The following is a 24,620-nucleotide window of genomic DNA, read 5'->3' on the forward strand; positions in this document are numbered from 1 at the left end:
AGCCACGATACAGTAACGTGGTCAGATCTGAGTGAGAGCTGAGTGAGAAGCTGGATGAAACAACTCGAGGGCTGTAATTGATACCAGAATAGCTGGGGTGAAAATAGCTACTAGCCCAAGCCATTGCACAGGAGGTGTAATGGCTGCACTATGGCTGATGATGGTGTGAAAGCAAGTATCAAAACTTCGTCGTGGGCAGGCACTATTGGTGGCGTGGCCGTTGCCATGCAGAGATGCTGCGGTCGTAACTGCCCTTCTAGTACTTGAGCGGCAATGACCTGCATGTATAAAAGGCAAATTCACACCGTCTCTTCACCATCCCCATCAAACCCCGAGCCTGTTCTCGTTACCAGGCCATAGCTTGTTCTCGACTTGCCCCACGTTCAACGCCAAGCGCGACCCATTGCCTTTAAGGAGACCAGCTCCCCAACACTTGTTGTTCCCTACACCACTCTCTCCTCACGGAACAACCTCTTTTCTCTTCAAACATACACAATGGCGTCTCGCGCGATTCCTTCTCACTTGAAGCCCTCCGCTGCTGAGGGCGGCGAGGGTGGCTTCTCATCCCAACGCCATCACGGCAAGTCGCAGTCCCACGTGGTAAGTACTCTTTCTCTCTGTTTCTGCAGTTGTCTGGCGTGCGTCTTGCTTTTTCCAGCGCTGCTTGCTTGCATTGGTTTTGTTGCTGCACAGCGGACGCAGCTATCCTCACCGCTTCCCGTTGTCTCGACATGGGTATGGTGGGGACCGAGGAGAGCTGGCATTGAGCGGCCACGATTGCTGGTCGATCGCAAGACGCCGTTCGGCCAGGCGTCAAGGCGATTTCCTACGAGCGGACTAGGCGATCCATCTGAGTTGGTGTTCGCTGCCACTGTCGAGTATTGGCCCCGCATTCGCGTCGCCTACTCCCCGCGGGAGTGATGTCGTGGTGACAACACGTACCGTCTCAACAACTCCAACACCTCGAATTCGATTTCAATCAACTAACAACGACTTCGCAGGCTTTCGAGAACACATCCACCAATGTCGCCGCCTCGCAAATGCGCAATGCGCTCAACAAGCTCGCCGACACCGTCACAGACCCCGCTGAGAAGAAGGTCAGTTGAATCCTTCTATACCCCTCCATCTTCATCTGCCACCTACACATTTCGATATGCTTGCGTGGGTCAATCCCGCGACTACAAGCCGTGAACGTGTTTGGAGGGGCATTTGGAGAATACGTCATTCTGAGCGTATACTGACCCACTACAGTACTTCGAGACTGAGATGGACAACTTCTTCGCTCTGTTCCGCCGATACCTCAACGACAAGGCCAAGGGCACTGCCATTGACTGGAACCGCATCGCTCCCCCGAAGGCCGAGCAGGTCGTCAGCTACGATGAGCTGGCCAACACCGAGGCTGTCGAATACCTGAACAAGTTGGCGGTTGTCAAGCTCAACGGTGGTCTCGGTACCTCCATGGGTTGCGTTGGCCCCAAGTCCGTCATCGAGGTCCGTGATGGCATGTCCTTCTTGGACCTGTCAGTACGACAGATCGAGTACCTCAACCGCACATACGATGTCAACGTGCCGTTCGTGCTGATGAACTCGTTCAACACCGACACCGACACAGCCAGCATCATCAAGAAGTACGAGGGCCACAACATCGACATCCTCACCTTCAACCAGTCAAGATACCCCCGTATCCTCAAGGACTCGCTTCTGCCCGCTCCCAAGGAGAACAAGTCCGACATCGCCAACTGGTACCCCCCTGGTCACGGTGACGTTTTCGAGTCTCTCTACAACACCGGCATGATTGACAAGCTCATGGACCGTGGTATCGAGTACATCTTCCTTTCCAACGCCGACAACCTGGGTGCCGTTGTCGATCTCCGCATTCTCCAGCACATGGTCGACTCCCAGGCCGAGTACATCATGGAGCTGACAGACAAGACCAAGGCCGACGTCAAGGGTGGAACCATCATTGACTACGAGGGCTCTGTCCGTCTGCTTGAAATTGCCCAGGTTCCCAAGGAGCACGTCAACGAGTTCAAGTCAATCAAGAAGTTCAAGTACTTCAACACCAACAACATCTGGATGAACCTCGCCGCTATCAAGCGCGTTGTCGAGGCCAACGAGCTTGCCATGGAGATCATCCCCAACGGCAAGTCCATCCCTGCCGACAAGAAGGGCGAGGCCGACATCTCGGTTCTCCAGCTCGAGACCGCTGTCGGTGCCGCCATCAAGCACTTCAAGAACGCACACGGTGTCAACGTTCCCCGAAAGCGTTTCTTGCCCGTCAAGACTTGCTCTGACCTGATGCTCGTCAAGTCGGATCTGTACACACTGCAGCACGGCCAGCTGGTGATTGACCCCAACCGATTCGGCCCTGCTCCCTTGATCAAGCTCGGCAGCGACTTCAAGAAGGTTTCCAGCTTCCAGGCCCGCATCCCCTCCATCCCCAAGATTGTCGAGCTTGACCATCTGACCATCACCGGTCCCGTCAACCTCGGCCGTGGTGTCACTCTCAAGGGCACTGTCATCATTGTTGCGACCGAGGGCTCCACCATCGACATTCCCCCGGGTTCCATCCTCGAGAACGTCGTCGTCCAGGGTTCGCTCAGGCTGCTCGAGCACTAGAGTGGTTGTCGACATTTTCTTCACAGTTCTTATAGATTTTTTGAGGATACAGGTCTTCTTTAGCCACTGGTAACGAGGGATGACTGCATTGCAACGTACTTGAGCAAAAGACTCAGGCGGTAATGGGGCGTAATAGTCACGCATGTCCATGATTCACGTATCATCATAGACAAAATGCATCTTGAATACAATCCATAATGATCCATTTGTTGTTGCTCGAGTTCACCACACGCTGTGTTTGAAGCTAGTAAGATGTGGTTAGTAGTAAGCTAATCTCCAGTATGGAGAAGATCCATGTCAACCCAAAGAACTGACCCATCTGCAGCTTATTACTTCCAAGAAATGGTGCCTGATTGCGGCCTCACGCCATCTCAGCCTTGCGGCCCTACCGCGGTGATGTCAGAATGTCACCAGCCACGCAGCCAACCCAACCCGCGAACAACAACCCCCACCAATCTCCCGGTTCCTGCGCAGTGCAGAGGCGCAGTCGGCCAGTCACCTGTATCTTACATAGCGATGATGCCTGCTGATAGCGGCGAGCAGCACTTGATATAAGCAGCCGTGGCTTCCTGACGCCGTTTTGTCGCGTTCCACACGCCTGCATCCTCGCGTCGCACGCAGCGGGGTTGTTCGCAACCTGACGAGCATCAGCTCCGAGCATCGAGCCGAAGATTTGCATGCCTGAGCCCATTAATAGCGATTGCTCCCACCTATCGACAGAATGTCACCCGAACCTATGCCACATAACGAGTTCCAGGACGAACGCGCCGCGAACCTAGCGCAAGCGGATGCGGCGCATCGCGAAGCATACGATTTCTGGGGTTACCTTTTCAAGGAAGATAAATGCGGGACCCCGTTGCTGGATCGCCTGTTGAAGGGCATCGCCTACGTCATTGTGAGTTGAGCGTGGCTTTCAGATGTCCACTGGGAAACCTCAAGCTAATGCGCCACGGTAGAGCCAGAAGTTCGGATCAAGCGACTCGCCTGATCTTACGCCGTCGCAAATCGCAGCTTGGTATCGCAGTGTTGGGGGCGATTACGACGTACTATTCACAGACACACCACCTTCATCCGTCGCGTTCATATATCGGTCACTCGGCGCATTCCACAGCCTGCAACCAGCACCAGACGACGACGGCTACTCGAGTCCTACCATACCTGCGCTGAAGAAGGACGGCTTTGTGACATGGCAGACAATACAGTTGCTGCTAGGGCCAGAAGAGCATGTGCCTTTCCTACAGAAGGCGGTGGACCTGGATGACATACCCGATCTGGAAACCGGGGGCACATTCCCTAAAATCCTACCCAAGGAGTGCTTCCCAGAGAAACCCGATGATGCGATGGAGACGTGGTATCAGAGCGTTGCCGCCAGGCTTAAGAAGGAGGCGGAAGAAGAGCTAAATGGGGGCAGTGCGGCTGAAGAGCCAAAACCGCGCACTTCGACGGACAGCGAGGGAAATTCAGCAGATGACAAGTCCGGCGCGTACCGCTACTTTGAAGACCCGCTCTATCGGAATGGAAGACCACGGCCGACCTTCATGCGCCATGTCTCGAAGCAATCTCCAAGGCCCGCAGAAGATCATGGAAGGCCGGGGGCTATTATCTCAAGGGTGAGACACATGCTGAACCCTCTGAGTACTAGAATCGCCGGAAAGAGGATTATTCCAGACCGCACCGGGTACGGAAGCGACGGGTACTCAGATGAAGATGCCACACCCATTGCGCCTGTTCCTCAACCAGGTCCCCGATATTCCGCCCACAAGCGTCCACACCCACCGCGACGCGAATCCTCGTTATCAACAACAGACTCCGACTCAGATCCAGATCGCCCGTCTCCTCGGCGACAAAATCCTGTACTGCGTACCCATCGATCTCACGAGCCGCCCATATCGCAGCCGGGCTATTTTCCCGCCTACAACGAGGCGCGCCGTTACTCAAATCAACACGACCCAGTCCGAATGTACGAAGGAACTTCAACAGCAACATCTCCCCAACACGTATATGTACCAACTCAATCCCCTCTCTTCGCGACTCAAGTCGCGCAAGCCCAGCGCGAAGCACAGAAACAGCAATACTACCTCTCACGACCCGTCATGCCGCCACGCACGAGTTATAGACCCGTCCCATCTAGCAGCGTGCGGTGGGGTCCCCAGACTGTGCATCCTGTAAGTCCACCTCGAGATGCTGAACCACCATACATCCGTGAGCGGGAACGAGAACGTGATCGCGATAGGGAGAGACACCATCGCGACCGCGACCCGTACGCCATGGGAAGCGGTAGTAGCCGCTCCCACCGCCGCCACTCGGAAGACGTCGAATACCCGCGGGAACGTACCCGCGATTCAGCCCGTACACGCAGTCACGATAGAGTCAAAGACGAGTGGGACGATCGCCATGATCGAAGTCGAGATAGAGACCGCGACCGCGACCGAGATAGGGATAGAGACAGGGACCGCAATAAGCGCAACTCCAGCTACGAGGACCGAGACAGAGACAGAGACGACAGTCGCGAAAGAGATCGAGATCGAGAGAGAGAGAGAGACCGGGTGCGAGATCCCCGCGTGCATAGGTATGTGTCTGGGGTGCAGGACGGTGTGTCTGGCCGGAAATATCCTGTCGCTTAAGCTTTTTGTTGAAGGATTTCATTTACTAAGATTTTGGTTGCAGCAGGAGTCAGAGTGTTAGGGGCCAGTTCATGAGGCTGCTTAAGGAATTTTGAGCAGGAACAGTTTATCAAGCGGGACGGATTGGTGGGTTCTCGAAGGCTTTGTTCGACCCATCGGCTATGCCGCGTGGGTGGTGATGGTGGGGTCTATGGAGTTGGGTGGATTGGTCTGGACGATCTGTGGCGCAGTGGGCCGGGTATGTTCAGTTCAGCTCGCAAAGAGCTTGCACGATGCAACACTGACGATGCACGTGTGGTGACACCGGAACGCTAGTAACACATATACTTGGTATCGAATTCAATACATTGTGTGACACACGGTATAAGGACCCGTGACTGCACCTGATATGAGGTGCAGGCTTCACGATTTTTTTTTTCTATGCAGGTATTGCAGTAGTCTTCGCTCTGACAAGTTGCAGTAAGAACAGAGACACCTGTTCAGTCTCTTCTTTGTGCAACATGGAGGGAAAGTGTTCGGAGATGATGGGGCGGTGTAACAGTTACTTGTGGTGCACGGCCCAAGTATGCGAGGAGACCTCGGGAGGTGGTGGACAGCATTCACGTGCCAGATGTCCAAATTAGAAAACAACCTTGGACACTAGCGACGTTGCCTGCTAGGTATAACGTGTTATGGTAGGGATATTGTATACAAGTAGAAACCTGCAGTGACATCATAATCTTCAATTTACATCCATGGATGTGTCGTCTTTGTGTAACCTACAGAGACCTGCCGAGTTTCTTACTTGTATGGGGTGTAACGGTTGCTCATGACAGTGCGGAGGTGTGCGTTTGGCACCAACTAGCTGTGCGGGATGGACCCTGAGCTACTGATTAGCCAAATCAATGGGAACGCCATGCGAGCCCTGCAGAAGGATAGTGTCACGATAGACGGGAGCGTAGACGGGGTTGTTGCAATCGACGCGTGAATGGCTGACGGCAGTAGATTAATGGAAAAACATGGGAATGGTTCGTGTCGCTGATTACGCGTGGATCGCTATGTCATAAGCGTGGCTGTGCAGGGGAGCTCGGGGATCGCCGTGAGGGATGCTAGTCATCGCTCGACGCAGCTGCTAACCAACACCTCTCGCGAGCTCCTGATTGCGAGTAGGACCGCGTGCGATTCAATTCTTCATCAATTTCTCATGAACCCTGAACTATAGTCCTTCCTTCGGCCTTTCCTTTGTTTTTTTCTCCCGTTCTCACCGGGAACCAGGAATTACTTCGGCGAGTTAGTGCCAGCCATCCGCGTACAGCTGCAGTATCGCTAAAGCATAGCTGCCGCCGTCTACCAAGGAAAGCTAACCAGCCAAACAACAGGTTTCCAGATCCCCAACACCTCCCAGCCGCTCGCTCTATCTTCTACTCTCACCTTCCCGGGGTTCCTCACCCAAGTCACGCCCCTCCCTCGACCGCGAGCATTCAATTGCACGCCAGCCATCTTGCAACTGCAGCGCAACGTCAGCGGGTCGGACCTCCGCTCCACATTGCCGACATGGCTACCGCATCGCGCGAATCCGAGCTGAAGCAGCAAGGCCTGCTCGACGCCGCCAAAGACCCCAATTCCTCCATCACGGCGAACCAGGCGGAGAAATCCCTCGTTGATCAGGCGCAGGCGGGCGGCAGCGCTGCCTTCCAATTCGACCCCGATGCGAGTCCTGAGCAGAAGCGGGCACAGGCACGAGCGCGCGTCCCCGCAAACTTCCACCACGAGCGCAACAAGAACGCGACGGCCCTCGTATCCGATGCCGACGACAACGGCCCGGGCGAATACGACCTCCCCTCGCCTACCAAAGCCGGCGCCATAGAGACACCCGAGGAAGCCAAAGCCAATGGCCACGCGCCCGAACAACTCGACGACGATGCGCGGTGGGATCGGGTCGGATGGGCGCCGCGATTCGGCATGCCCGGCTCTGAGAACAAGGAGGAGGAAGAAGCCTCCCTGGCCGACCACCAGACATGGCTGGAGGGCAGGATAGAGGACAAGTTCTTCGGCGACTGGTACCACAACACGGGCATCATAATCTTTGCGTGCTTGAGCTCGTGGGTCGTCGGTATTCTCGGCGGTGGCCTGGGCTGGATCATGATCTTCATGGCCGTCTGCGGCACCTACTACCGTACCTCGATCCGTCGCGTGCGCCGCAATGCGCGCGACGACCTCAACCGCGAGATGGCCAAGAACAAGCTGGAGACGGACACAGAGAGCTTGGAGTGGATCAACAGCTTCCTCGTCAAGTTCTGGCCCATCTACGCGCCAGTTCTGTGTGACACCATTGTCGGCACCGTGGACCAGGTTCTCTCGACGTCGACCCCGGCATTTTTGGACAGTCTGAAGATGAAGACCTTCGTCCTCGGAACGAAGCCCCCGCGATTGGAGCATGTGAAGACGTACCCGAAGACGCAGGACGACATCGTTCTTATGGACTGGAAGTTTAGCTTCACGCCCAACGACGTCGCTGATCTTACCGCGAGGCAAATCAAGAACAAGATCAACCCGAAGATCGTCCTGGAGATCCGCATCGGAAAGGGCCTTGTCAGCAAGGGTCTGGATGTTATCGTGGAAGACATGGCCTTTTCCGGTCTGATGCGCCTAAAGTTCAAGCTGCAGCTGCCGTTCCCCCACATCGAGAAGGTCGAGATGTCTTTCCTCGAGCGCCCAACTATCGACTATGTTTGCAAGCCTTTGGGTGGAGAGACCTTTGGTTTCGACATCAACTTCATCCCCGGATTGGAGACTTTCATCATGGAGCAGATCCACGCCAACCTGGGCCCGATGATGTACGACCCCAATGTGTTCCCCATCGAAATCGCCAAGATGCTTGCGGGCAACCCTGTCGACCAAGCTATCGGTGTTCTGCAAGTCCACTTCCACGGTGCTCAAGGCCTCAAGAACCCCGACAAGTTCTCTGGTACTCCTGATCCCTATGCCACGGTCTCCATCAACAACCGCAACGTGCTTGCACGTACCAAGACGGTGCACGAGAGTGCCAATCCTCGCTGGAATGAGACTGTCAACATCATCGTAACTTCCCTGAAGGATTCGCTTACTATCAATCTCTTCGATTACAACGACATTCGCAAGGACAAGGAGCTCGGTACCGCTACCTTTGCGCTAGAACAGCTAGAGGAGGACCCTGACCACGAGAACATGCAACTAGAGGTCATGTCAGGAGGTCGCGCCCGTGGTCTCGTGACAGCGGATGTACGCTTCTTCCCTGTTCTTGAAGGCACTACGCTGGAAGACGGCACCAAGGAGCCTCCACCAGAGTCGCGCACGGGTATTTGCAAGTTCACTGTTGAGCAGGCTAAGGATATGGACGGTAGCAAGAGCATGATTGGGCAGCTTAGCCCATACGCCGTCCTCCTCCTTAACGGCCATGAGATTCACAAGTCCCGGGTCATGAAGAGGACAAACCAACCTATCTGGCCAGACGCAACAAAGGAAATGCTCATCACAGACCGCAAGAAGGCTAAGCTCGGTCTAGTCATCAAGGACGACCGCGACCTCGCAGCTGACCCCATTCTTGGTACCTACCAAATCACGATGGACGACATGCTTGAACTCATGGCCAAGGGTCATGAGTGGTACAACCTCGCAGGTACATCGAGTGGTCGCGTGAAGATGAAGCTTGATTGGAAGCCCGTTGCTCTAAAGGGTGCAGTCTCTTCCAGTGGTTATCTTACTCCCATCGGTGTGATGCGACTACACTTCCAGAGCGCGCGCGGACTTCGTAACCTCGAAGCCCTGGGCAAGTCAGATCCGTACGTCCGTGTGCTACTCTCTGGTATTGAGAAGGGCCGGACTGTGGTTTTCAAGAACAACCTCGACCCTGACTGGGATGAGGTTGTCTATGTTCCTGTTCACACTGTACGCGAGAAGCTTACACTGGAGGTCATGGACGAGGAGAATCTTGGCAAGGATCGTCCCCTAGGACATATCGAGCTTTCGGCTGGCGACTATATCCAACAAAACGAGAATGGCGAGTACCTCGAACATGAACAGAAGCAGCCTACCGCCGGAGCTCTCCGACTGGCTGGTTCTTCTCAGCCCAAGGGCACTCTCAACTACACCTGCTCCTTCTACCCTACATACCCCACATGGGACCCCGAAGAGGACGAGGAAGAAGAGGAGGAGACTAAATCCAACGGCGCCGCCCGGCCTGTGTCCAACGGATCTAAGCTCAGCCACCAACGTGTTGTATCCAACGCTTCTACCATTGCCAGGTCAGAGACCGCAGGTACCATCTCATCGCTCAAGTCGAACGAGAAGGACATGGCCAAGGAGCTCGAGAAGAACGAACTCCAGCAAGCAGAGTCGATTCCCGAGAAGCCGAAGATCGAGAAGCTGAAGCTTACTGCGGACGATCTGCAGCAGTATGGTAGGTCGCATGCCGACTATGAGGATACAGTGGAGTTTGGCTTGCTCAGTTGGTTCACCCTGACCTGCAACCTGACCCCGTATTCTTACATCATATTTACGAGTCTTGGCTAACGTGATGTAGAATCTGGTCTGCTTGTGTTCAAGCTCATTGAAGGTGAATTCGCAAGGACTGGTGGCCACGTCGATGTTATTATGGATGACATGGCGTATGCCAGCTATTCTAGCACGAAGATCCGGAGCAACAAGATGACTTTCAACGATGGTGGGTTATGTCAAGTCTTTCAAGACGTACCAAGCTAACGGGATGCAGTTGGCGACACGATGATTCGCGAGCTCGACTTCTCCAAGATCACCCTCCGTATCATCGAGCACATTGACAACGACGGCGACGATCACGGAGATCACGTCATTGCTAAGCTGACAGGAAACACGATCGATACGCTACGAAGATCTCTGCACACGCCCACTCAATTCACGCTCAAGGACAAGAACGGACGCGACAACAAGATTACGGTTATGCTTAAGTATATTCCTGTCAAGATGCGTCTCGACCCCAGCGAATCCTTCAACAACCAGGGTACGCTCCGAGTCGATGTGCTCGATGCGGCAGATCTCCCAGCTGCGGACCGCAACGGTTTCTCCGATCCTTACTGCAAGTTTATGCTCAACGACAAGGAGGTATACAAGACCAAGACGCAGAAGAAGACGCTCCACCCGGCATGGAACGAGTACTTCGAAGTACCTGTACGGAGTCGAACGGCGGCAGACTTTGTTGTCAACGTTTACGACTGGGACTTTGGTGACAAGGCCGACTTCCTCGGCAAATCATCCATCAACCTGGAAATCCTCGAGCCCTTCCAACAACAAGAAGTTACGCTTGCCCTCGACGGCAAGTCAGGCGCCATCCGACTTAGAATGTTGTTCAAGCCAGACTACGTCGTTCGATCTCGGCAAGGCTCCAGTACATTCTCCGGCACCTTTGCTGTCCCCGGGAAAGTCATTGGCGCGCCCGTCAAGGGAGTTGGTAAAGGAGCGGCCTTTGTCGGTGGTAACGTAGTCCGCGCAGGTACCTTCCTAGGTCGTGGTTTCAAGCGCAGAAAGTCTCGCGGTGAAGCCCCCGACGAAGAAGATCTCGCACGCCCCTCCACATCCGACCGTCCCTCCGCCGACACACCCATGATATCTATCGAAGGCGAGCCCAACACCCCCACAAAAGACTCCAACAACCACAACCGCCACCGCAGCTGGGGCGCTCAAAGCTTCCACAGCCGCTTCGGCGACAACGCCGGCCCCGGCGGCGCCGAACAAGGCACCGCCAACATCACCGTCCTCTCCGCCGACGGCTTCCCTGCCGGCACCAACCTGCGCGTGCACATCTCGCTCGGCAAGAAAGAAATCCACAAGACCGACCACATCAAAGCGCCCCAAGGCTCCGTACAATTCGACCCCTCCGAAGAGAGCTTCAAGACAAACTGCACGGCCGACGCCTTCTTCAAACTCGTCGTCAAAGACCACAGTAAATTCGGCCGAGACGAGGAGTTGGGTGAAACCCAATTCACCATCTCAGACCAGGGTAGCGGCGCGGAGCAAAACGTTGGTGTGGGCAAGGGTATGGTGTCGATACGCAGTAGCTTCACGCCTAGTGAGAGCGGAGGTAGTCCATCTGGCAGCGTGAGTCCGCGACCCAAGACCGCGGAGCGCAGGGGGTTACTCAGGAGGGATAGGAGCACGACGCCTAATCCTGGGGCTTAGAAAGCAAGTGCGTTGGGCAGATTGGGCCAGCTGAAAGGGAATGGGTCGAGGGTTAGTTTTGCGAGGAGTGAGATGATTGGGGGGAGGGGAAGGAGAGGGGAAACGGATGTTGATGGGGGAAGGGATGCGGAGGGGCTGGAGGAGGATAGGATGGGTGTGCTCAGGGAGTGGATTGAGGATGTCGAGAGGGGGAGACGGAGTTTTGCGCTTTGATGCAAGGTAGGGATAGATTTGGGGGTCTGATGAAGGGCAAAAGGCCGCATCGGGTGGGCCAGGGTTATCTTCTTTCCTTTCGACCTAGGTCTTCTTTTCCTGGTCTCTTCCTAGAGTCGGTCTTCTCTTCTTCCGATTGCTGTTTGTCTTCCTATGAGTGTAGTTTCGATACCAATATTATCTCATTGCTCTAAGACATATGTGTTTCTCTGTGTTCAGTATGCATGGTATCATTGATGAATTATACGATCCCTGGAAATGGCAGATAGACTCTGGTTTTTTACCAACCCTCCGACATTCTTAGCTAGAGATGACCTTCCGTACGAATGTAAGAAAGATCAGGAATTGTCCTTCACTCGCCCCTCCGCATCATCGCAGTACTAATCTCAAAAGAAGTACATCCTTAATTGCTGCTATCACAGTGTCTCGTCAAATGCCGGCTACTTTCTGAAAACGCAATGCAAACTCGACTGCATTGTCCTCTCACTGCGAAAATTGTCAAAAGTGAAGGACCAATCTCTCAATCTCTCCTTCACCCAACCGAAGATAAGTACCGAGGCAGTGGTTGCAGTAAAGGACTGCGTTTGCTCGGACTTAACGTGGCGCCGACGCAAGCAATTGCGTGCTCGTCAAGTGAGCAAAAAGGCGCGGGTGACTGCGGGAATGACGTCGAAAGAACAAAGTGAAGGAGGCAGTGAGCAAAATAGGTAAACAATGCGGCTACCTACCAGGTCGTTCACTTGTTTGTACGTATATAATCTCTCGGTACTGTCAGGAGTATACTTCTTTCTTCTTCTCCATACACGACACCTTCGGGACTTGACAGACTTTATACAAGTATACTTGACCTTCCTCCATTTCGACTTGATACTTGACTCAATCTTCTCTCCACCTTCAAAGCTACCCTCTTGCTCCAATGACGGGCCGAACCCCCCCTGCAGTCTTCAACTCCTCCACTGCGCCGATCGACCAAGATTGGGTCGACGCTGAACTCATTCCCTTCCTTCAGCGCGTCTACCCAGAGGAGCGTAAGACCACAATGGAGTGGAACCGCCAGGTCGTCCTCGGAAGGGCACACCTAGATTGGCTTGTAAGTAACCCGAACGCCAACTTACTCCCCACCAGTCGGCCCAAGAGCACACATTGCGTTTCCACCAAGCCACACAACGGTGGGAAAATACGTGAAGTGCACCTGGGTCATAAAACAGCCATGCCGCCATCACCTTATCGTAAGTACTGACGCATACACCCCAGGATCAATACCAAGACTTCCCGTTCACGATTGAACGTCTCCGCCTCTGCCTCCTCAACTCAGAGCTCTTAACACCGGCGGAAATGTCGCAGTTCATCCCTGTCACTGAGAGAGGCAGCCTGCACTGCCTCCGTATCTTCATTCGCCACGCCATTGTACACGGATCGTACATGCTGTATTCCTTGGGAGACGACCCGAGTCCGGAGTTCCCTCGAGCAGGACATACTAGTACTAGGCCGTCCATCACATCTCCAGCTGAAGCTGCCCCAGCGCGCTCGACCGCTGTCGCGGTGCTTGAAGCTAGGAATGCGACACTGGAGAGGGAACTGGCCAGCCTTCAGGCTGAGCGTGGTCGTGGAAATGGTCGCGGAAACGGTCGTGGAAGGGGTCGGCCTTCGCAGCCTCGTGGCGACTTCGTTGGACGTTCGGACCGCGGTGGTGGTCGTTTCAACCAAGGACCAAATGCCCCTCCGAACATACAACAGCCGCCATCTCAGTTCCCTTCAAACACACCTCAAGGAATGTATGGCTACCCAACTTATCAGTATGGGTATGGTAATCCTTACATGGCTCAGCCGGCTATGGGTGGCTATCCTGGAAGCCCTTACCAACAGCAGCCATTCACCAACCCCGGACAGCAGTATGGTAGTGGCTGGACTGGTAGTCAAATGATGTATAGCGCCCACCAAGACTACTCTTCGCAGACTGGAGCAAGCGGCGGTTTCGCGATGCCGTCACAGCAAGGTGGCTACTCGTATCATCAAGGACAACCGGCTCAGCGTGGTCGTGGTTCTTCAGGAAGTCAACAAGGACAAGCACCATCTCACCAAGGTCATCCAACACGTCCTCAACAACCAGCTTCAGGATCAGGTGCGAGCACTCACGTGCCTCGCCCTGATGCTGAAGAGTTCTATCCAGGTTCGGAGACCCACCAGATCAATTCTACAACGCCCATGTCACTGACCACCAGCAGGATCCAGAAATGGCTACAACTGATTCGGGACGGCTGATTGGAAGTGAGACGAGTTTTTCCGGCAAGTGAGATTTCGGTGAGACCGAGAGCATGGAAAGATAAGGGCAAAAGTTTTGGGGAAATGGTGTTTGGCAGCTGCGAGTAATTTGCCTCAGTGGATGTCACCACCTCCATCCTCTCGGCAGTAGATACCCATAGATGTCAAATCAAAAGAAGTTCGTTGGTGCGGTGATCACTCCGCCACGCCTTCCGCCAGTTTTCCGCTAGCAGGTCCGTGCTTGATTGATAGCGTGAGGTTTATCTGAACACCAATTATACCCGCCGCTTCAACACCAACCTCTCCAACTTTCCAACGCCCCGTCGCAACCACGCCCCATCAGCCATCATCTCGCGCGTGATCCATTGCAGAAGGAGGTAACCGTGATGAAACGCTTATACTGATAACCCTACGTCCAAGGCCTTGGCTACCATCCGGGCGGAGATCCTAGATCCATTCAGGCGCGTCGCAATCGTGACTAGGGCCAGAAGGGGAGGTGACAAGACCAAGAGATGGATCCTGGCTTGGCGCGTCCTGCGCGCCCCCATGGGAAGCTTCCCTGAGCGTTATCTTTTCCTGCTTAGCCCAGCTTGGCACGTCTTTTTCGAACGTTCCGCCGCGCCCATGGAGCAAGGCTGGTTGCTCGTATTGGCGCCCGGGTTCTTTGCTCATTCCTATCTTATCCTGATCCTGGGGCTACCACGGCCTTGGATGCCTCTAACCAACGCGCTTAACTGCGGCAGTATGCCTGAAGGGCTGGTTTGTATGATCCTCCGACCGGACTAGGCGCCGTTCCATGGTCTTGGATGGCTGTTATGTGCATGTTGCTGTGATAACGCGGGAACCGAGCGAACGAAATGCCATGGCGAGAGTGGACACGCTCGATAGTCGCGTGCGACCCTTGTGCAACTCTTGTCCAGAGCTTCGGTCTTGGAGTTTGCTTGGGTGTATATGAAGAGGGGCATGGTACACCTGTCTGGACCGCAGGCACTCAAGTTCATCGCCCGTTGCGTCTACTTGATTCCACCGCCCGCGCATTCAATTTCGCGGTCGTACCTTGTTACCTTTGTTCTACCTGAACTTAGTTCAAGTTCTCTCCAGCACAATGGCGGCCAACACCAATGTCAAGGCGTCCCTTGAGATCACCAAGGGCGCCACTGCTATGGACCCTATCCCCCTCGACACCAGCTCCACTGGTTCTTTCGATGAGAACACCAATCTCTTGGGTCCCTTCCCTACGGAGGAGGAGTGGGCGACTCTTCCCAGGGTTGCTGGTCGCATCCCGTGGCAAGCATGGACTGTGGCTGCTGTTGAGTTCGTTGAGCGCTTCAGTTACTACGGTACCAGCGCTGTCTTCGTCAGTAAGTTGATTAATAGCTCGTATATCTGGGCATACACTGACTTTTACCAGACTTCATCCAAAAGCCATTGCCTCCTGGTTCCACGACTGGTGCTGGTTTCTTGAAGAAGGGCGTCAGTTCCGGTGCTCTGGACATGGGCCAACGTGCCTCCACCGGTCTCACCATGTTTAACCAGTTCTGGTCTTACATCACGCCTCTCGGTGGTGCCTGGCTCGCTGACGAGTACTGGGGACGTTACAAAACCATCCAGTACTCTAACCTTATCGCTCTTATCGGCCACATTATTCTGATTATGTCTGCTATCCCCGCAGTTATCGTCAAGCCTAATGTCGCCATCGGTGTCTTCGCTGTCGGTCTCGTCGTTATGGGTTTCGGAACCGGTGGTTTCAAGAGTAACATCTCTCCGCTCATCGCCGAACAGTACAAGGATCAAAAGGCCTACGTCCGTGTCAGGAAGAATGGACAGAAGGAGATTGTCGACCCCGCCACTACCACTGCGCGTATCTACATCTACTTTTACTTCCTGATCAACTGCGGATCTATCTGCGGTTCCATCGCCATGGTTTACTCAGAGGTATGTGCCGAATCAGACTGCATTGTGTGACCTCACTAACGCCATCCAGCATTTCGTCGGTTTCTGGCTCTCTTACACGCTACCCACTATCTGCTACCTCCTCTGCCCCATCATTCTCATCACGATGAAGAAGCACTACAAGCTCTCGCCACCCACTGGATCTGTCATGGGCAAGGCTTTCAAGCTCATCGGTCTCGGTATCAAGCAGTCGCCCCGCAAGAACACATTCAAGGACGATGGTTTCTGGGACAGGATCAAGCCTACTGCTCTTCGTGCCAGCGGCCAGGCTGTCCCTGAATGGATGACCTTTGACGATGCCTGGGTTGATGAAGTCAAGCGCGGTATTCTCGCTTGCAAGGTGTTCTTGTGGTACCCTCTCTACTGGCTGGCGTACAACCAGATGACCAACAACCTTGTCTCCCAAGCCAACACCATGAACCTCGGAAAGACACCCAACGACATTGTCTCAAAGCTGAACCCCATCTTCATCGTCATCCTTATCCCGATCATGGACTTCTTCGTCTACCCTGCTCTCCGCAAGGCTGGTGTCAACCTCTCGCCCATCAAGAAGATCACTGCCGGTTTCGCTCTTTCCTCATTCGCCATGGTGTCAGCCTGCGTCATCCAATACTACATCTACAAGATGTCACCCTGCGGCAGCAACATCAACGCTCTCAGCAAGGAACGCAAAGACTGCAACGCCGACATCTCCGTCTGGGTCCAAGCCTTCCCCTACGGTCTGATCGGTATGTCCGAGATCCTCGCTTCCATCACCAAGCTCGAGTACGCGTACACCAAGGCACCCAACAACATGAAGTCCACCATTCAGGCCGTTGCCCTCTCCACCTCCGCTGTCTCCGCCGCTCTCGGCCAGGCCTTTGTCAGTCTGTCTGAGGACCCTCTTCTCGTATGGAACTATGGTTCCGTTGCTGTTGTTGCCATGTTCGGTGGTATCGGTTTCTACCTCACCTTCCGCAAGGCAGATGCTCAGGAAGATGCTATGAACAACATGAAGGAGAGCAAGTACGTGGGCGGCCGTGAGGTCGGCGATGCGGAGAATGTTGAGACTCTTAGTGTTAGGGATGAGAAGAACGAGAAGAGTGGGTTGTAGATGTCAAAAGTCTGGTAATGGTCATATGATAGTAATGATATGAATGATATTCTAATATCCATCTTTCAATCTCTGTGTCTATGTATGTAACCATCTCATTTCAATCCATGTAGTCATCTCACACTATAACTTCTCAGCAATAAGCCGTCTCAAGTCGTATCCGTAGTAGTAAGTTATATGTCTTTCTTCCCACCATCTCAATCTCGGGTGAACTACTCGAGGTTAGCTAGGCTGCATCAAAATCGTCCAAACAGTTCCAGTATCAAGCAGCCAGGAGGTTCTCGAACTCTTTGTGATCCTCCAAAGCAGCACTATACTGCAGCCAGGAGGTCACAAAGGTCTTCGAGAACCTCAACAGACACACCATACTACAACCAGGAGATGTACAACTTACTCAGTAGTAAACCCCACCACCACTCGCGCCTCCACGTCCAAACCCACCCCTATCTCCAATACTACCAAACGGGTTGCCCTTACCCGGAGGCGATCCAGACGGCTTCCCCGGCGTCATCTTCCCCTTACCCTTCCCTCCAGGCGAGCCCACCTCGCCCTCACCCGGCGGCGGCGGTCCAAAAGCCGGAAACATGATGTGTGGATAGTTGTCTGGATGCACACCAGCGGCTCTAGCGGAAGCGATGGCGGCCTCGTGCTGCTGCATGGCCTGGAGTGCTGCCGCCGTCGGAGGTAACATCAGACCGCCGTAGCGCTGGTAGTGGCGGTAGAGGAGAATGTCGACGAGAGAGCGGTTGGCGCGAATCCAATCCATGGAGGGGTGGCCGAGGTCTGGGTTCGCGATGCGGAGGACGAGTTCGTGGACGAGGGAAGGGTTGCGGTCGAAGTCGTCCTGTGGGGTGGTGTTAGTATATGGTACTCTGGAGGTGTGGGTGCGGGTGGAGAGGAAGTAGAAATGTGCTCACAATGGTCTCGCTGAGGTAGATCGCGTTGTTCATGTCCGGATCGTAGTTGTAATTTGGGCGAACGGCACCTCGCGCATCGGTGACTGCGTAGGCCCAGCGCATGAAGGGGCTTACAGAAGAGCCGTTCCAGCGTTGGAGGGGGTTTGGCTCATCTTCCCGGAGATGGTGGACTGTTGGTGGAGCGCGGTGATTGGGCATAGAAGGCTGCTGGGCTTGAGGCGGGGACAGGGGCTCGATTCCAGTGCGGGAGGGGATTCGACCGTGGCGAGGAGCGTTGTATGGACTACCAGATGAGGAAGCACCGCCGCGCCTGGAAGGCTGGTTTCCTGGAGGACTGGACATGGTGTTGATGTTGATGTTGAAATTGGTAAGTTAAGGTTGGAAAGGATATATAGAAGTCGGTTCGAATTGAACGAAGTGAATCAGATATAGTAGAGTCTGGATATTGCCGAAGTTGCCTCAATGTCTATGTTGATAGGAAGAGAAAGGAGGAGGGACGGCGCGGAGGGAGACGACTTTATACCCTGTGGTTGGAGCTAATCCCGAGGTGAGAGACGCTTGCTTTCCAGCGTGACTTCGTGTTTGGTGAGAGAAGATGAGGGGAGAGTGTACTTGTGACGTCTTTGACGCAGTTTGCGTTTGCCTTTGGTCATGTAGATGGAGTATCGCGTTTGTCTTGGTAGCGATGTCGCTCAAGGTAAAACGCGTCATTGTATACTCGGTTAGCGCCCTCCTTCACTCTTGTTCTTGGATTGATGGTTCTCGAATCGGAGGTATGAGCTGCGTAGTGAATATAGTGGCAAGACTGTTGCGCCTGGTAGGCCACAGCTCCTGCTCAGACTCCTTTCCTGTGTATAGAAGCCCCTGATCATCTCAATATACACTCTACCCCAATTGTCGCTCAACCTTCCTCCACGAGCAACTCAACGTCGAAAGTCGCCAACATGTTCTCCTTCATTTCTTGTTTGACTCCCATGATTATCTTCATCTTTTCCCTGGCTGTCGTATCTCTAAGAGATAAGAGTCTGTTTAAGCTAGTTAAGTTATGGTGGCAACCGAAGAGAACACCTCCGATCGTGGATTTATTGACTCGATATGCTCCAGTTCAGGATGCCATACTCGCGCAACTCGACATGGCCGATATTGTTTCGCTCAGGAAGACCACAAAGCCGTTCATGGACTTGGTTAAGCTGGTGGAGCGCACTCAATTCAACATCAACGACCGGTTGAAGCATTTCGTCACTTCTCCTGTCGAGTTCCGCGCTCTTCAAGCCCGAAATAATATCCTCATAGGAGGAAATTTCGCGTACGAGTTCATGGCGAGAAAGCCGGTCGTGAAGACTGGCGGAAAACATGGGCTTTATAGCCTCCTTGTTCAGAAAGGACCCAATGCTGATGCATTACGCACCTTCCTTGAAAAAGATGGTTATGAACGTCTCGATACTCCCACGCCCGAGGACAAAGAGCTTTCAGTAAGTTCGAATGAGCTCAGCTAATTCGTATGTTCCACGCGTGTCTCGCTAACCCCTCCCAGAAGCTTCGAATAACAATGAGTCGAGTCAATTCCGATGGAAAGTGTAGCGAAGTCAACATCGTGGAAACAGCGATGACTCCGGTTCTCGAAGCGCTACTGCCCTCATCGACCTCTCTGAGCAACCTTATCACCTGGAATCGCGCCTATTCTGTCTTTCCACATGAGACATTCATAGACAAGAGGGGTTATCTTTTACGACACCCTACAAAAATGACCACTTCCGAATGGGTCGACACAGAATCGTTAGGCCTCGACGTGTTCCCTCTGAAACGTCAAGACGCCTTAGATGAGAAAGAAAGGAACACCCTGCTCTCCCAGCGTCGTGTCGGAGATACCAGTAGCTGGGTCATCGCACTCAACACTTCTGGACTACGTTCCGTACCGCCATATCCCAATTACCTGGTCGAGTCTGCTACGTTCAGGCTAACCATGTACGGCGCGTTGGACCGCGGCTTGTTCAGCCACTACTACGTCGATGTCTCTGTCGTCAGCGCGCCCTCACTAAAACACCACTATATCCTTCCTCGTGGCATCGCCTATCAGCTCGATATCTTTTTCAGAAATCTTACGATAGTGTCTTTACATCGCCTACCGACAGCTCAACAACCTCAGCGACTGGGCCAGATATTCGCCGGTCTGCATCTGGGCCTTGAGTCACCACGAATGGCGCTGATTGAAGGGTTTGTACCGCCCGAAGGATCGAATTGGAAGTATCACGATGATGAAATGGTCCGGTATCTGAAGAAGGAGTACCCCGAGCTAGAGTATGGGCTCCAAGCTACAGGCCTCTGAGTGTCGACAACGAGCGAATCTGGCCTTGTGAAATGTGCGGCACGGGCCAGCCACTGTTACTGGTGCTTGCGGAGTCTGTCTTCTTCTTATGGCTGTTAATACTCAACGAATTTGACGTCCATCGTGTGATGCCCTTGCTCCGCGTGTGATTCTTGTCCAGTCGATGTCTTCTAGAGCGAGTGTCGTTGCATGCGGGCGCGCGACGGTGTGGGTGAGTCGTACTGGGATAAAAGGCGATGGTTATAGCGAGGACACTCCTGCAGCTGCGGGATGGAGACAAGATCGCCAAGGAGCTAGCCCGATCCAGCGTCATAAGGTCATCTACGACGCAAGCAGCACTCGAAGTCTCCTAATTCATCATCACTCAACAAATCGATTGGTAGGCGCATTGCTGTTAATACATCATGGTGTGTTGATGATCTGCGCAAAGCAAGGAGGAGCCCTTCGTGATGTTGGTCAATCACGCTAGTCTGCTCTTGGTTTCCGCCCCAACCGTCTGCGGGCGCACTCTATTGGACTTGGATCGATGCAGGAACAGTGCGACGCGAGAAGATAATAGTATGGCTGGGGTAACCAAAGCCTTGTATCTTGCTTCTTAACGATCCAGTCTTTGCTTGATCACCCGGATACCAAAATGCAGATCTCAGTATGAAAAGAGCCCCATGGACTTCAAGCAAGCACTACGCCGCATAGCAGGAACGTGAGAGCATGGGAGGGAAACAGAATTGAAGATCAGACGAACAATCCAATGGCGAGCCGCATATGCTGAGACCAAACTTCCGGCGGTTATGCACAGTGGCTGCGCTCCCGTGAGAGGGCAAGTCGTGAAATTGAGCCCCTTGCAGAGCAACGAATACATCATAACACAGCAAGGATGAAGAATACACATTATTGCGACCACTTCCGTCCTTTCTTCTCGTCATCCGCCTCTTCTCTTCTCGTCAAAACAAACCTAAACACCATCCGCGAACCCCCATGGCATCCACAAACCGCACCTGCTACAACCGCGACGGTAGCCCAATCACCGACATATCCTACCAACCCTGCCTCAGCGACCCTGACCGCGATTCGTTCTGCTGCGGCACCAACCACCAAGGCGCGGGCCAAACAAACGTCGCCGACGATGTATGTGAAAGCAACGGCCTATGTCAGAACTACGAAGCTTTCGATGGGACGAACGCGAACGTGAAGTTATGGTGGCGAAATGGGTGTACGGATCCGACGTGGCAGAGTGCTGAGTGCTTAGGGAGTGTTTGTAATAATAGTACGGTGAGTGGAGTAGTCTATGCTGGACCGTGGTTGATGGTGCTGATGGACTGTAGTGGCAGGACGAGAACGCGCCAGTGAGGAAGTGTGGGGAGAATAGTTGGTGCTGTGGGAATCCGAGCTGCTGTAGTGATGAAACGAAGCGGTTTACCCTGGCAGCGACCGTGGGCGAGACTGCATCTTCGACTTCGTCATCGATATTGACATCCGCAACATCTGCGCCAACATCAGACGCTTCAGCATCATCGAACGCGAGCGCATCGACACCCGTCCCACACTCATCACCAAGCAACAGCGCAGATCCAGCCTCCTCAAGATCAGACAATTCGACCACGCCGCAAGCGCTCAGTGTTGGTGCGCGCGCAGGAATCGGCGTCGGTGCAGGATCGATAGCTATATTGATAGTACTCGTTACTCTATTAGCATGGAAGCTGAAGAGGAAAAGACGCCGGGAGCAGGCTGCTACCGTGGAGCTGCCACAAAGCACTATCGACGAGAAGAACTTGGAAGCGCAACATTATCCTTCGGTGGCGCCCAGCGAACTGTATGGTGGGAATGCAGCCGTAGAGATGGGATGTAGGGAGCCAGCAGAACTAGCAGGGACGCCAGGACGTCCGTATGGTCGCGATGATCCGAAGGTCGTTCTACAGCCCTGAGAGTGGCATAGGGTCGCAGTCGCGTCACTTGGTAGCTTGCGCACGGCTATCTCACGTCAGTCCAGGCATCAACAAGATCAGGGCGCAGATTGTCTAAATGAAACCAATGCATTTCGTTTACAAGCGCAGAATGAAATTGATGAGACCCTAAAATACACGCCGTCAAATGGATCGCAAGTGCACCTCGACCGATGCCATTATTTACCACCTCGCTTCCCAACTTCGAAGCCCTCGTTGTCCGTCCGTTCGAATAATACATGGAGACGTGAGACATGCCGCGCATGTGGGTATTGCGCGTCATATGCGTAGATTGCTGAACGACTTTGCGTATCGATGCCGTTGCTTGAGTGTTGCAGTTTTGTATTGTCGTATCTGCAATCGAACGTGCGTAATCGTCTAGCAGTGAGCGTCGCTAGCCTTGGAGTTCATGAGCAGGGCAACAATGAGTCCGTAAAGACCTGGCATATGTTAGTGCGAGCTTCTTGTTGAGTTTCGAGCGACGTACCCAGAACTTCGGCGAAAATGAGAATCAAGATCATTCCGACGAACAACCTGGGCTGTTGGGCAGTTCCTCGTACACCAGCATCACCGACAATACCGATGGCGAAACCAGCGGCCATACCGGACAGACCGACGGCGAGACCGGCACCGAGCTGGATGAAGTTGGCGAAGAGCGAAGACTCTTGCGAGAGACCGTTGGAAATCAGGACGGACACGACGAGACCGTAGATACCAATAATACCCGCCATGACAACGGGGATAATGTCTGAAGTGTGTTAGCTGCGTGCTGGACATTGCGACACCTGGCGAGCGGTTCATCACGTACTCTTGACGATCAGGTCAGGGCGGAGGACACCCATGGCTGACACACCAACACCGGCCTTCGCGGTTCCGTAGGCCGCGCCAAAGCAGGCGAACACGATAGCTGACGTGCAGCCCATCGCGCCGAAGAAGGGCTAGTTGTTCATTAGCTATGACGATGGACGGGTCGACGCGGTGCTGTCGCGTCGGGAGGCGAAGCGGAGGTTGGTCCGAGGACTTACAGCATAGACGGGGCTGCATCCATTATGTTAGCTATTGTACGTATAAGGTGATGACGAAGAAGCTCCTCCGATGCTCATGTAACAGTCGCATGCCCAGCTTATCTCCAGAGAGGCAAGCTGGAGCTATCTGCATGCTCAACAAGGGAGCTCCGTGTTCACTCACCAAAGTTCGGAGACCATCTTTGCGGTGATGTATGTATTCGACGAGACGTCTAGAAGGGTGTCGAGATCTTTATTGAGATGGACGGGAGTCGTGGATGCGGCGACGGGGGCGGATGTGATGTCGAGGAGTGGTGACGATGGTTGGCGAAGAGCTGGACGTCGCTCGGTTTTGCCCTATACCTAGTTCGTCACTAGCGCCACACGTGAGGTGTGCCAAGTAATAATCCTAGCAGCTCTACGAACTTTTTGATTTTCCCAAGCTTCCAAATTACCACAACCTTCACCACAATTCAACCCGGGCGAGCAAGCAGTGTAAGTCGCATAGCTATCTCTCTCTCTGTCTCGAATTTGACACTCGTCGCCTACCGACACTGTTATCGTTCACACGAGCTTCGGTCGCATACCTACACTCTCGTCGCATACTAACACCCTATAGGAATCCTCCTTCGGACGAGCTTTAGCAGTGAACCCTACCATCCACCCCATCGCATCTCAACCTCCAACAAAATGGCCGAAGATAACAGCGCCGCCTGGCCCCAAGCCGACCAGGCTCTCTCCCAGGAGATCCTTGACCTCGTCCAACAGGCTACCCACTACCGTAAGTTGCTGTGCGAACTCCATGCGAGACAAATACTGATTTCGCATAGGCCAACTTAAGAAGGGCGCCAACGAGGCCACGAAGACCCTCAACCGTGGTATCAGCGAGTTGATCATCCTCGCGGCCGACACCTCCCCGCTCGCTATCCTCCTCCACTTGCCTCTTCTCTGCGAGGACAAGAACGTTCCCTACGTCTACGTCCCCTCCAAGATGGCTCTCGGCCGCGCCTGCGGTGTCGCCAGGCCCGTCATCGCAGCTAGCATCACGACCAACGAGGCTTCCGACCTCATGGGCCAGATCCGCACCCTCAAGGACAAGGTCGAGCGCCTCCAGATCTAGACTGATCTATGCGATCGCTATATGCGCAAGAGAGAATGCAAGAGTTGGAAACTGGTTTCGCAATACTGGAAGGTTTACGTAGCGACAAGATGGCAGGGGCCTGGGATGGAATACGCCCATGGTCTCTGTACGTAGACCGAGAATGAAATGCCGAGCGCAAGTCGGCATCGACTCTGCCAAATCTGAAATACTCATCTATATATTCCTTTATGCTATTGGAGTGCGCGATCTTCTCATTGATGCTACGTCTAGGTACCACTTCGAGCCACACTCATAGAGCGGACTTGATATACTGTCGTAGATGGTCTTCACAACAGAACGAAACCGGACCGTAGTGTTCGCGCGCACGATGCAAGCCCAAAAATTGCGCTTTTCCCA

At 53.8% G+C, this 24,620-nt stretch overlaps 9 protein-coding genes across 9 annotated transcripts; 7 read left to right on the forward strand and 2 right to left on the reverse strand.

Annotated features, from left to right (window-relative positions):
- Positions 1–495: 495 nt before the first annotated feature.
- Positions 496–2,619, forward strand: FYU1 (putative UTP--glucose-1-phosphate uridylyltransferase; the record flags this gene model as incomplete). The annotated part of the gene is made up of 3 exons (XM_051466626.1): positions 496–600; positions 1,002–1,097; positions 1,252–2,619. 3 exons carry the CDS (start codon positions 496–498, stop codon positions 2,617–2,619), a joined length of 1,569 nt encoding a protein of 522 aa, XP_051329481.1.
- Positions 2,620–3,340: 721 nt separating this feature from the next.
- J4E85_002348 (uncharacterized protein) lies at positions 3,341–4,788 on the forward strand (the record flags this gene model as incomplete). Its single annotated transcript, XM_051466627.1, has 3 exons — positions 3,341–3,514; positions 3,576–4,229; positions 4,288–4,788. The coding sequence occupies 3 exons, from the start codon at positions 3,341–3,343 to the stop codon at positions 4,786–4,788; spliced, it is 1,329 nt and encodes a 442-aa protein (XP_051329482.1).
- Positions 4,789–6,776: 1,988 nt separating this feature from the next.
- J4E85_002349 (uncharacterized protein) lies at positions 6,777–11,414 on the forward strand (the record flags this gene model as incomplete). The annotated part of the gene is made up of 3 exons (XM_051466628.1): positions 6,777–9,660; positions 9,784–9,924; positions 9,973–11,414. The coding sequence occupies 3 exons, from the start codon at positions 6,777–6,779 to the stop codon at positions 11,412–11,414; spliced, it is 4,467 nt and encodes a 1,488-aa protein (XP_051329483.1).
- Positions 11,415–12,543: 1,129 nt separating this feature from the next.
- On the forward strand, positions 12,544–13,921 carry J4E85_002350 (uncharacterized protein; the record flags this gene model as incomplete). Its single annotated transcript, XM_051466629.1, has 4 exons — positions 12,544–12,717; positions 12,882–13,402; positions 13,584–13,797; positions 13,853–13,921. The coding sequence occupies 4 exons, from the start codon at positions 12,544–12,546 to the stop codon at positions 13,919–13,921; spliced, it is 978 nt and encodes a 325-aa protein (XP_051329484.1).
- A 1,073-nt stretch (positions 13,922–14,994) lies between these two features.
- J4E85_002351 (uncharacterized protein) lies at positions 14,995–16,935 on the forward strand (the record flags this gene model as incomplete). Its single annotated transcript, XM_051466630.1, has 3 exons — positions 14,995–15,250; positions 15,301–15,824; positions 15,874–16,935. The coding sequence occupies 3 exons, from the start codon at positions 14,995–14,997 to the stop codon at positions 16,933–16,935; spliced, it is 1,842 nt and encodes a 613-aa protein (XP_051329485.1).
- Positions 16,936–17,329: 394 nt separating this feature from the next.
- J4E85_002352 (uncharacterized protein) lies at positions 17,330–18,194 on the reverse strand (the record flags this gene model as incomplete). Its single annotated transcript, XM_051466631.1, has 2 exons — positions 17,330–17,779; positions 17,853–18,194. The coding sequence occupies 2 exons, from the start codon at positions 18,192–18,194 to the stop codon at positions 17,330–17,332; spliced, it is 792 nt and encodes a 263-aa protein (XP_051329486.1).
- A 791-nt stretch (positions 18,195–18,985) lies between these two features.
- Positions 18,986–20,178, forward strand: J4E85_002353 (uncharacterized protein; the record flags this gene model as incomplete). Its single annotated transcript, XM_051466632.1, has 2 exons — positions 18,986–19,324; positions 19,387–20,178. 2 exons carry the CDS (start codon positions 18,986–18,988, stop codon positions 20,176–20,178), a joined length of 1,131 nt encoding a protein of 376 aa, XP_051329487.1.
- A 2,318-nt stretch (positions 20,179–22,496) lies between these two features.
- VMA3 (H(+)-transporting V0 sector ATPase subunit c) lies at positions 22,497–23,323 on the reverse strand (the record flags this gene model as incomplete). The annotated part of the gene is made up of 5 exons (XM_051466633.1): positions 22,497–22,558; positions 22,606–22,866; positions 22,927–23,056; positions 23,144–23,156; positions 23,307–23,323. 5 exons carry the CDS (start codon positions 23,321–23,323, stop codon positions 22,497–22,499), a joined length of 483 nt encoding a protein of 160 aa, XP_051329488.1.
- Positions 23,324–23,812: 489 nt separating this feature from the next.
- SNU13_1 (RNA binding protein snu13) lies at positions 23,813–24,242 on the forward strand (the record flags this gene model as incomplete). The annotated part of the gene is made up of 2 exons (XM_051466634.1): positions 23,813–23,903; positions 23,953–24,242. The coding sequence occupies 2 exons, from the start codon at positions 23,813–23,815 to the stop codon at positions 24,240–24,242; spliced, it is 381 nt and encodes a 126-aa protein (XP_051329489.1).
- Between the last annotated feature and the right edge of the window lie 378 nt (positions 24,243–24,620).

This window comes from Alternaria conjuncta, assembly GCF_024043145.1.
Source record: "Alternaria conjuncta strain BMP 0040 chromosome Unknown scaffold_3, whole genome shotgun sequence".
Classification (NCBI taxonomy): domain Eukaryota; kingdom Fungi; phylum Ascomycota; class Dothideomycetes; order Pleosporales; family Pleosporaceae; genus Alternaria; species Alternaria conjuncta.